We start from the raw sequence: 12,433 nt of genomic DNA on the forward strand, positions 1-12,433 counted from the left end.
ACTTCTTCATCCATCTATCAAATCCAGAGACGAATTTCTCTAATTTCTTATATCATATCCTTCTCAGTCTACTTGGTGGGATCAAATAGGGCAGTGGAGTAGGGGTGCTTTTTCCATTTTCAGTCTCCCTCAACTCAGAATTCCTCTGGAGGTGAGACTCTTGAGTCCTGGATCCGGAGAGTCTCGAATGGCTTCAGATAGAGCTGTGGAACCACCAGCAGGAAGCATCATGAAAAATAGTTGCGAGGTTTCAAAGCCAAGGTTGATGCGCCCTTCTCTGAACCAGCCTGCTGGCCCTTAGAACTCAAGCCCTGGGCATGAGAGCTGGCCGCTGAGTTCCACAGAGAGGGGGATCCACAACCCTGGAGTCCAAGTAGCAAAGGACTTAGTCTAGTATCAGCTGAGCTGGACAGACCTGGGGGCTCAGCAGAGGGGGCTTGTGGCAGTGATGGGACCCTGCTCCGTTCCTTTCCGGGTAAGCCCATTCAAGGTTGCCTCTGCTTCTCAAGTGCTCTTGTCCACTGTCTTGGTTTCTTTTCCCGATGCTATGACAAGCTAGTCTGACGAAAGCAATTTAAGGGAGGAAGTGTTTCTTTGGGCTCACAGTCAGAGGTGCAGCCCAGGATGGCGAGGAAGTCAGTGTGAGCCTGAATCGGCCTGCCACTCCTGTCCACACTCAGGAAGCAGGGAGTAATGACTGATCGCTGCTCAGCTCCCCTTCGCCACAGTAGATTCCAGGATCCCAGCTAGGGAATGGTGCTGCTGCTATAGACAGGTTCTCAGGTATTTTAATCAAGATAATCACACTGTAGACATGCCCCGGAAGCCCATCCCCAGGTGATTACAGATTCTGATAAATTGACAATGAACCTTAAGTGACAAATCTACTCTGCATCTCAGTTTCCCAGTTGATTACAGCGATCACAGGGCAGCATATGGGACCTGAGGTCACAGGAGCCAAAGGTTTACAAAACCCAAGAGGGCTATTGGTCATTGGCACATCCCTCAGAGGTCTGCCAGCCCAGGGAAGTGCCTGTCCCTTCTCCTTTCTACCCTTCGATTTTGTAGATGCAGGAGCCATACTCAGAACTCTGAAGAACTTTAGTATGTCAGCCAGAGAGGGAAGATTTCTGAGTCCAGATCTTGGCTTCTCTGTTTGTATTGTGTGTGTCATTAGTAACATTCCTAATGTCTTTGGCTCTCAGTCTCTTTGACCATAAAACTGATACTTTAGGCTGTAAAATTTATAGGATTGTCCTGATGATTGCCTTGAGGCCAGACCCAACACTTCGCCACATTTCAAAAATGAAACATGAGGAAAACAAAATAGGCGTGGTTGTTCCAGCATTCTTTGGAGCTTTGGTGTTTAGGTAAGAGGTAATCAACAAATGTGTTAGTTAGCTGGAAGTTGAAAGGAAACAGAAGTCTCCAAGGATTAAGCAAAACAAGCCCCAAAGAAGATGAATTCTTGGAAGAGAAACAAGAGGAGGAGGATGGGGGAAAGGGAAGTGGGGGGGGGTAGCATTTAAACTAGGGGCTCCAGCCAGAGGGGAAACAAGTACAGGGTTGATGGGAACCTGTGACCATGAGCCCTACAAGGGGCAGCTGGATCACTGCTCCCACAGCAAAGCTTAGACCCCAGAAGCTGTACCTTCACACGCACTGTGTGTGTGTGTGTGTGTGTATACGTGTGTGTGTGTGTGTGTATACGTGTGTGTGTGTGTTTGTATGTACGCACTCATTAGGGGCTGAACCAGGGTCTCATATATTGTGAGCACTGGCTGTACCCCTGAGGTACAATTTCCTACAATGTCCCTCCACCACAAGCCTTTCATCCACAATTTTTCAGTGTACAAGATAAACTATGAAGGCGTTTTGAGTTAAACTTGTAAATACATTGGCTTTTATCATGAGACTCATTGCCAGCAGATTAGTACATGCCATGTAGTTAGAAATACAATTTTTATATCCTTCCTTGGTGGAAACTTGTTATTACCTTATCATTAAAATATCTTTATAGTCCGATCCAGTAAATTCACTTACAAGCATTGTATAAAGCCTTTTTATGTATAAAAAAGGGAGAATCTTTTTTCTCAATCATTTGAGCTGTAGCTTCAGATGCCATGGAAATGGTACATAGGGCTTTGGGGCTGCAGAGATGGCTCAGCAGTGAAGCGCACTTGCTGCTGTTCCGGAAGATTGGAGTTAATTCCCAACACTGTTGTCAGGTGGCTCACAGCTGGCTACAACTCGAGCTCCAGGGTAATTCCTCCGCCTCCTTCTGGCCTCTGCAGGCACGGCACTTACATGCGCATACCCCACTCACATGGGCACACACACACACCTATGCACATAATTACAAACAAAATATTTTTCATGGCATATAAGGCTATTGCTAAGACATGTAAGCAGAACTTTCTTGGGGGAAGCCCACAGTCACACTTGAGTACGCTCTGTTCTTCCCGAGCGTCTCCCTATTGATGGCCAGATCTAACCCTATGTTAAAATCTTATCTTAGGGAACTCTAACTTTTCATTGAAACAAGCCAATAGACATGCTAGTTACTGCATGTCTGGGCACACACTACACACCTGCAGACAAAATGAATAAAATAATCTACATTTAAATATTTAAATAAATAAAGCCATTTAAATGGGGGGGTCAAAGATGCCTCTTCTAAGTAATTTAAGTTTCCTCCTTGGCTTTTATCCCCATTTCCCAGGGCAAAGTCCAAGTTGGCCCCAAGACTTGCTCCGCCTCTTTATTAAAGCTCCTCCCTCATCCCTGTTTTCCTAGGAGGAGGAGATGGGAGGGGAAGGGAAGGAGAGAAGTTTTCTCAATAGTGAGACACACCATTTAGGTCTTATTTGGGAATCGCCTGGCCCTGGCCCCTTTCTCCTCCATGTTCCATTTGACACCTTGGTGGGTCTCCAGTGAAGTCCATACAGGAAGCAGAATGCACTGCCCGCCTCTGGATTCCTGCCTCCTTCTTCCTAGTTCGGCTAGACACAGTCTTGGAGTCCATGCAGGGCCAGATTCAGACTGTGCCTGCAGCAGGGAATTTCTGCTTCTGTTCCATGGGTTGACCAACCAACACATTCCTTTATATCTTTGTTCCACCGGCAGGGATCTGAGCAAGGTGCAGACTCGGCGGGGGCGGGGGGGGGATGCTGTGTGTCTTCTATAACTGTGGGAAATGAGCACCTCTCTACCAAATGGGGGGGGATACTTAGTAACTTGACCGTCTACATCTTACCTTTGCTCCGTTTCTCAGCTTTCATCAGGTCACCTGGGCTCAGGTGAACTGGACCTAGGGACTGGGTAGTCACGGGATGTGAGCTGGAGAGGGAAGGGAGTGGCGTGGGGTCAAGGCAGAGTCTGACCCACCTGGTTCCACCGCAGTGAGATCGGCTGGCAGTGATAGGGATGTACTGTGTGTTACTGAAGAGGACCCGGCTGGTGAGGACGAGGACATGCCATCCTTCCCATGCACCCAAGAAGGTAAGTACCCAGGGACCCCCTGTCTGCTCTGGGAACTGAGAATTCCCTGCCTTCGTCTCTAGACTGGTGAGCAATGTGTCCAGATGCATGGCTTCAGAATTCCTGCGCTCATTTTCCTACTGTCCATTAGAGAGTGAAGGGCAGGGCTGTGTGGCCTGGGACTGTGCAGTGTGGAAGAGATTAGCATTTGGCATAAGCGTCAAACGCCTGCAGGGCTCGACCTGAGCCCTTCCAGGAACCCCTGCCATCTCCCCTAGCCAGAAACTCTGTACCCAAGGTCTGTCTTTTCCTTTGCTGCTCATGTTGATTGGACTAGGACCGTCAGTGGCACTTGGTATAGATCGCTCCACACTCGGTGGCATTCGGTATAGAGTATGCCTTGTGTCCTTTCCTTCACTGCACATTGTACTTACCCAGGGATGCCCCAGGCCTGCCCTCAGAATTCCTCATTTCTTCCAGTGTGCCATGTGGACCAGATGCTAGGGTTTCATGGTCATCATTTTCAGCTAAACTGAACTCACCTTGAGGCCATCCCACATTCTCAGTGGGCACTGGTCATCTCCCAGAGTTCCCTGGAACACCTGCCTACTCTTCCCTCCTGTGCAGCAACCCGACTGATGGACTTTAACTCCCTGTTTGGTTTTCAAGACAACCACAGCTCCTTTGTCCAGTTTGAAAACTGGTGACCAACTTCTGGCATGCCTGGGGCAGAGGGAATCCCCAGGAGTGAAACTTTAAATCTTAACACTGAAATTCTCTGTAATGCATCACAGTTTGCCCCTACTGAGGAATTCTCATGGAGAATTTCAGTGCTGTAACCTGGAAAGTCATGGGCAGATTGGGTTGGGTTGAGCACACAATAGAGCATTACATTGGGCAGTGGGGTTGTGTGTGTGTGTGTGTGCGCGTGCGTGCGTGTGCATGCGTGCTGGCGCATGCGTGCGCACAGGGAAAGCACAGGCTACTGGGATTGTGGATCATTGGTAGGACCAGAGCAGAGGGAAAAGGCGTCTTCCCACTTCGTCGGGTGAATTAAAGATACAACCAAGAAAGAAAGACTGGTAAGGAAGGGAAGGGGTAGCTTTTGTCTCCTCTATTTCAGAAAGTTTTAGAAATTCAGTCTAAGTAGGAGCAAATAAGAGATAAAAGTGGGAGACTCCTGTTTGGAGCCTGGCTTGAAAAGTGACAAGATAGGCCAGAAAAGGGACACGGAACTGTGCATTTTAGTCCAGCCTGCGGCACTGACCCAAGCCATTGCCATCTGCTTGTCCTCTGCAGACTCGCCAGGACCCCGCTGCAGCCGGTGTCAGAAGAACCTGTCTCTGCACACGTCGGTGAGGATTCTGTACCTCTTCCTGGCTCTGCTTCTGGTGGCTGTGGCTGTGCTGGCCTCTCTGGGTGAGTTCAGAGTTCCTCCACCCTGCAGGGGAGTGGCTGATCAGGGTTCTACACCAAAAATACCCCTGTAGAGACAAGCGCTCCACCTCTGGCACTTGTAACCCAGACAAGCATCTTCCTGGCTTGGACCTCATCATGGCTAATACACTAAGAGGGATTAGACTTGCTTCTAATCTCTGGGTAAGGGTTTGATGTAGGACTTTGAGTAGAAGAAAATAACCAGACCAGACGAGTTGGACAGGTGTGTTGGAATCATGTCGGAGTGTTCAGAATATTGTTGTCCCCTCCAATTCCCGGGGTGGTAGAGTGAATCCATAACTTTAGCTCTCCGGGTGAATCTCTTGTTCACAATCCCTAGGTTGTGACCACTAGATCAAGCGACTTCTGTGACCATGTATGGTCTCTCTGTGTGCTGTTCAAGATAAGATTGGTACCATCTGCATCAAGATTACCTTCAGTATGGGTACCATCTGCATCAAGATCACCCTCAGTATTCATTAAAATATAAATTCCTGGCTCTCACTAAGACCTGCAAAATCAGAGTCCTGCAGGTGAAGTCAGGAGACCCGAGTGCTGGTGTTTCTCATACACAGTGCAGTCAGTGTGACTTCGGCGCTATGGCAGGCCAGGTTCCGGCAGATTCTGCTTTCGAGATTCTAACAGTTTAAGGCCAATTGTCTAGAATCAATTTGATCACATCACACTGAAATCTGTTCCAACCGGCTTGATACTAGTGACAAGACTGGGAATAGGGAGAAGCAATGGAGGAGAGTAATGAGAAGCAATGGAGGCCTAAGTGACCTTCACCCAAGGTACTGACCTTGAGAGTGACCATCCTCCTGGGAAGGCACTTGGTCCTGTCCCTGGGTGAGGGTAGTCAGGAACCAACCCTGGCTTCATTAGCTGCATTTCTTTTTGCTATGACACAAAGAAGCTTCAGGAAGGGAGGGTTCATTCTGGCTTATCATTTGAGAGCAGTTCCTCGTAATGGGTAAGGCACCACAGCAGGAGGAGATGGCCAAACTCATTGCCTTATCACACAGAAGGCAGAGAACAGAAGGAAGGTAGGGCCTAGCTATGAAATTCTCGAGGCCCACTCCCAGTGACCCATGACCTCCAGTGAGATTCCACCTCTGAAAGGTGCTTTCTGAGACAGCACCCCCAGCCGGGGACCAAGTGTTCAAAACCATGAGCCTGTGGTGCACATTTTACACTGAAACTGTAACAAGATGAGAAGGCAGAAAAAATAAGAGCAATGCTTCAACAAATCCATAAACAATTATAAAATGAGAACTGTGTGGGGAAATCGGGAGAATACAGGGAATGAACCCCTGGCTGATGGCCCAGTAGACATTAGGAAGTGTTCGAGTCAAAATAACAATTATCAAGTCTCTGTTTCTTTCCCTTATCTATATATGGGCTCTTAATTGAGAGAAAGCTCAAACGAAATAACTATCCCTGGCTGTAAAGCACTACCCCAACCCAATAGTGTGTGAGATTGTCCCTAGGATCTCTCAAACACGTCATTGTTACTAATTAATTCGATCTCTTGACAGATCTGAGGTATACAATGTTCACTAGGGCAAGCCCAGAAATCCTAAATCACTTGAAAGCACAAAGGTTTGGAGGCGCTAAGAACTTTAGAAGTCACTGCCTCCATGTTATTTCGTAGATGACTTTGTTCCTTCTGGAAAGGTTCGTTGATCTGCCCAAAGCCACCCAGCAGACTTTATGTCAATCTGAGTCTAGAAGCTAAGCCACTTGGGTGATACTAATTCCATTCGGCCTGACATGGCCATCAGAGGAGCTGTGTCAGTCATTGGTCCAACCAATCCCTTCTCACCACCACCAAGGCCATCCAGGCTTCTGCCAGCCTTGGTACCCTGCTTCTGCTGAGCCATGCTCTAATCCCTCTCGGCACAGCGGCTTCTGTAGGGACCAGGTTGAATTGAACTGTAAGGTAGCATAGGCTGCTCTAGAGGAAACTGTACCAAGGATCTGTACAAATGTGTGTTATAGTACACACATTTATCCCAAGGGAAGAATCGTGTTCTCACAGCTATCATAGATAAGGGTTGTTTCTAAGATGGATCACTGGTCATATCTACACAGCAGATTTTGTTTATAAGCTTAGGAGAGGAGTGTCCTTAGCAAGAGAGGATATTTTATAGCCCTGATGCACTCCTAAATAGAGCATGGTGAGGACCCCAAAGGTCATGACTCTAAAGTGACTTTTGAACCCCAATAGAAAAATGTTCCCAAAAGACCAACCTATGTGTCCAACCACAGAGAATGGATAAAGAAAAGGTGTTTTATGTACACAATGGAATTTTTTCTTTTTTGTTGTTTTTGTTTGTTTCTTTGGCTCGGTTTTTCAAGGTAGGATTTCTCTATGTAGTCCTGGCTGTCCTGGAATGCGCTCTGGAGACCAGACTGGCCTGGAACTTGAGAGGCCTCTGCCTTTACTTTAATCTCAAGTGCTGGGATTAAAGGTATATGCCATCACCACCCAACTACAGAGGAATTTTTTCAACCATGAAGAAAAAGATGACATTTGCTGGGTCATGTATGAAGACAAATACTATATTTTCCCTCTAACTTGTGGTCCCTAGATTGTATGGAGAGATACAAAGTCTCATGTGTACATATGACATGAAAGGAGAGGACCAAGTGCAGGGGGAGGAAGGAGAAAGCTGGGATGGAAGGTCACTGCTGGATGTGCACTGTATTCTTGTATGGAAATATCTGTGTAACACAGTGCCACGGTGCCACTGACAGTGAACACCACACTCAAAATTTTTAAAAAGAAAAAAAAAGGTTTTAAAGCTTTTTTAAAAGAAAAACACAAACTCTGAACGGAAAGATGGTAGAAAGAAGAAAAATGCCCATGGTGCCGTATCTGTAAGAGTCAGATAAGGGAAAGTAGACGAGATGGTCAGAGTCACACAGTTTCGCATTTTATGTTCTAAAGTGTGTATCTGTGTGACTGTCGAGGGGGTACCCAGGGACGCATCACTAGAAGAAATAGACACTTGAAGCTACTGATGGCAGTGACTGCTCTCTGAGTGATGATGGAACTAAGAATAATTTTATCAGTATATGTTTGTGAAGTTTTTCTATCCTGTCTTATGAGGAGGTCTTGTTTCTAAAACCCCGGGCTGGTAGGTGAATTAATGCTCTTGTACCTGGATGTATGCTGAACTGGAGCAGTAAGAAGCACTTTGGTTTGGTCATGTGGAAGCCTTTCTCCTGGGAGAAGCATAAAGGTTTCAGTGGCAGACTGATAAAAATGATCTCACCAATGATGGCTAATTATGGACCATGACCCAGCCCGGCGTATCTTCTGTTTCCTCAGTTTTCAGGAAGGTGGACTCTCTCGCAGAAGACATCTCCTTGGCCCAGTCCATCTATAATAAGAAGCTTGTGTCAATGCAAGAAAATCTTCAAGGACTGGGTAAGATTCTAGTGTTCAGAAGTACACAGGGTCCATCCTGTGTTACCGAAAGATGGGAGGTGCTGCATACTCTCTCAGACCAGCCACTGATCCCTGCTTCCCTTTCTGGATGAGCACCATCCATCCAAGGAGGGCAGGGCTGCTGGGATACAACAAGGACTGGGGGAAGAGTTTCTATATGGGCTATTGATCTAGCCACGAGTCATAGGCAGACGAGGAAAGCAAGCTTGGTCCATTCTCAAAACACCCTCATGCACCTCAAATGATTTGTAAGACATTGCAAAGCCTCCTGATATCTGAGCCCCTTCCAAGTCTACTGCCTTAAGCCAGAGCCCAGTTCATAATGGTGTCTATCCTGTTCTCCAGTCAGAAGGAGCCATAACAGACGTGGGTTCAAAGGTCACCTATGTTGCTGATAGAAAGTGCTGCCCTGACACCTGGTAACAGAGTTCCATTTGGCAAGCTACTTTTCTGTCTTATTCCTCAGGAATCCCAAGGAAAACAACTCACCAGGGCCACCTTGCCTACAAATACAGTGTGAGATATCAACCAAGACAGTAGATATTAAAATAAGTGTGGGAATTTTTGAGTGGAGTGCATTTTGGAGGTTCTTGGTCACCTCAGAACAGTCACTAAGCTCTGTTCTTGAGAATGCAGTAATGCTATGGGCAAAAAGCTGTCCAAAATCCCACCCTTCAGATTGCAGAGTAAAGATGCAATTCCCTAGGGGTTCCTGAGAGGGATTTTCATAGCAGGAAAGGAAGCAGGGTCTGGAAGCCACTTGCCAGTTCCCTGTACCTGCGTTTCAAGAAGTACTTTTGGGGGTAGGGAAACAATTCACCCACACAAGCATTGTGACCTGAGCTTAATCCCAAGAATCCATGTGGAAAAGGTGGATACAGTAGCACACACTTGTCATCCCAGTGCTACGGTGACAGAAAGAGGTAGATCCTTGGCGCTCGCTTGCCAGTCAGCCTTGCCTGATTGACAAGCTCCAGGCCAGCCGAAAGATCTGTCTAAAAATCAAAACAGACGCACATGAGGAACAACACCCAAGGTGGTCCTCCGACTTCCACACATGTGCGTGTGTGCCTGCATGGATATAAACATGTACACACACACATGTGCGCGTGCGCATACACACACACACACACACACACACACACACACAAAGCACCTTTGTTCCATTTAACTGAAAATGTTGTCCCCTTTTCTCCTGAAGACCCAAAAGCCCTGAACAATTGCTCCTTTTGCCGTGAGGCTGAGCAGCTGGGGCAGGAGATCAGAAAGCTCCAAGAGGAGCTGGAGGGGCTTCAGAAGATGCTGCTGGCCCAGGAGGTCCAGCTGGACCAGACCTCCCAGGCCCAGGAGCTGCTCTCCACCACAAGCAGTCAAATCTCCCAGGAGATGGGCAGTTGTTCCTTCTCCGTCCACCAGGTAAATCAGTCCCTGGGACTCTTCCTGGCACAGGTGAGGGGCTGGCAGGCCACCACAGCAGGCATGGACACCACCCTGAAGGACCTCACCCAGGAGTGCTATGATGTCAGGGCTGCTGTCCACCAGATCAACTTCACAGTGGGCCAGACCGCTGAGTGGATCCATAGCATCCAGCGGAAGACAGACGAGGAGACTCTGACCCTACAGAAGATGGTCACGGACTGGCAGAACTACACCAGGCTCTTTGGGGGTCTGCGCAGCACTTCTGCCAAGACTGGAGAAATGATTAAGACCATTCAGGCCACCCTGGGGGCATCCTCACAGCGTATCAGCCAGAATTCTGAGAGCATGCATGACCTGGTGTTGCAGGTCATGGGCCTTCAGCTACAGCTGGACAACATCTCCTCCTTTTTGGATGACCATGAGGAGAACATGCATGATCTCCAATACCACACCCGATATGCCCAGAACCGCACAGTGGAGAGATTCGAGTCTCTAGAAGGACGTATGGCTTCTCATGAGATTGAAATTGGCACCATCTTCACCAATATCAATGCCACCGACAACCACGTGCACAGCATGCTCAAGTACCTGGACGATGTGCGGCTGTCCTGCACACTGGGCTTCCACACCCATGCCGAGGAACTCTACTACCTAAATAAGTCCGTCTCCCTCATGCTGGGCACCACAGACTTGCTCAGGGAGCGCTTCGCTTTGCTCAGTGCACGGCTGGACTTCAATGTCCGAAACCTCTCCATGATCATGGAGGAGATGAAGGCCGTGGACACACAGCATGGAGAAATCCTTCGGAACGTCACCATCCTGCGAGGTAAGAGGAGGGGCGGTCCGGGTTTCCCAGGGACTCGAGGTTTCTCGTATATACAGGAGCACATGGCTTTATGGAAATCTCCGATTGTGTGTACATAGATAGAAGGTGGCTGATAGAGGGTGCTGGATAGGGAAACATCACCAAAGCCGTGCTGTGACCCATTCCCAAAGCAGCAGACAACTTTCAGAAATGTCTTTGAGGGCCTCAGTGGTTAAGCACACGATCTGCTCTTACAGAGGACCTGGTTCAGTTCCCAGCGCCCACCTAAGGAAGGTGACAAATACTTGTCCCTCTAAGTGTGGGGGATCTGAAGCCTTCTTCTGGACTCCGCAGGCGCATGTATACACATGGTGGCACACACACATACACAAGTAAAAACAAATCAGCTTTTAATGTTTAAAAATTCTGTCTTTGAGAGCTAGGCTTGGTGCTGCTGCACACCTATAACCCCAACACTCAGGAGCCGGAGGTGGGAGAATCATCACAGGTTCAAGGCCAGCTTGGACTGACTGCACACTAAGTCTCAGAGATATATAGTGAAGAGCGAAGGAAGGAAGGAGAGAGAGAGAGAGAGGGAGGAAGGGAGGGGGGAGGAAGGAAGGGAGGGAGGGTGGTTCTTGGTGAAGGTGATAGAGTTTCTAACTTCACCTTTCAAGGAAAATTTGATTAATTCATAGATTTCTTTTAGTCCACTTAGGCAAATATGCAGACTTTGTCTTTTTGAAACCATCGATGTTCCCTCTCCCCCTTTCTGCCCCCTCGCTGATGCTTTTGTCTGCCCAGCCAGCTATGTGCCCCTCAGAGACCCTCACTCTGCATTCTTCTTATATGCCCCTAAATTCCCTTATTCATCCGAATTCTCCAGAAAAAGCAGTAGCAGAATGTAGGTAGATAGATGATAGCTAAGTGATAGATAGACAGACAGACAGAAAGACAGATCATAAGGAATTGGTTTGTGTGATTATGAAGACTGGCAAGTTCAAGATCACCAGGCAGGAAGAAATCTCTTACTTAGAGGAGGGTTAGCTTTATGCTTTACTCTGCCCTTAGCCTTCTTGGATGAGGCTAACCCCACACTGGGAAGGATAATCTGCTTTGTTCCGTCTGCCAGTCGCACTGACCTCAATCTTGTGAGCAAGCACAGCATTTCCCTCCTTCCTTCCTTCCCGCTTGGCCCAGAGTCACAGGAGCCCTTAAGTGGCCTAACTTCTTATTCAACTGAGTCACCACTGTGTCTTTGCCGAAGGCATTTGTCCTTTTGGATCTTCTAACCTTGGAGAACACAAAGCTGCAACAGTATGCAAACATCTTGCTGGTGGGTCACTGAGCGAAATTGTGAACTGTCCTTCTCATGATCTCCCAATGGTTCCCAAATCCTGATGAAAAGCATGTCTTCCAGGCCCTTGCGGCATGGAAAGGAAGCCTGGAGTCCACTCTATCCTATCCCTTCAGCCTTTGCATCCTCTGCAGTATCCAAGGCAGGCCCTTTGCAATTTGTTTACCAGGGACACCTTTGGTCTTGGAGCCTACATCATTGACGCTCTGCTCCTCTTTGGCCAGCTGGCCCTGAACCTGTGTCAACTTCAATTGTGTGTCTGTCCTGCCACTAGAGACCACTTTTCTTCACTCTGGACTGATGGGGTTGTAGAGAATGGTTTTATTTGTTTGTTGCTATACTTCATTTTTGCGATGAAGTTAGACACCAAGAATATCTACAGGAACCAAAACCTTCCCATCCTATTTCACCAAAAATGTTTTCTAGGGTGCTGTGCTCCAGTGAAGGCAGTAGGGGATGGTTCTTACTGTACATATTC

At 47.8% G+C, this 12,433-nt stretch overlaps 1 protein-coding gene across 2 annotated transcripts in view; it reads left to right on the forward strand.

Annotated features, from left to right (window-relative positions):
* Scara3 (scavenger receptor class A member 3) overlaps nt 1-12,433 on the forward strand; it is a 32,964-nt gene that overhangs the window by 11,119 nt on the left and 9,412 nt on the right. The window contains exons 2-5 of one of the 2 annotated variants that reach the window (XM_005355501.2): nt 3,403-3,501; nt 4,780-4,899; nt 8,255-8,353; nt 9,576-10,619. In XM_005355501.2, the coding sequence (XP_005355558.1) occupies nt 3,403-3,501; nt 4,780-4,899; nt 8,255-8,353; nt 9,576-10,619 (1,362 nt within the window). The remainder of the gene's footprint in view (nt 1-3,402; nt 3,502-4,779; nt 4,900-8,254; nt 8,354-9,575; nt 10,620-12,433) is intronic. The other variant, XM_026783265.1, reaches the window with a different exon arrangement.

The sequence above is a fragment of the Microtus ochrogaster genome, chromosome 17 (genome assembly GCF_000317375.1).
Source record: "Microtus ochrogaster isolate Prairie Vole_2 chromosome 17, MicOch1.0, whole genome shotgun sequence".
Lineage (NCBI taxonomy): Eukaryota > Metazoa > Chordata > Mammalia > Rodentia > Cricetidae > Microtus > Microtus ochrogaster.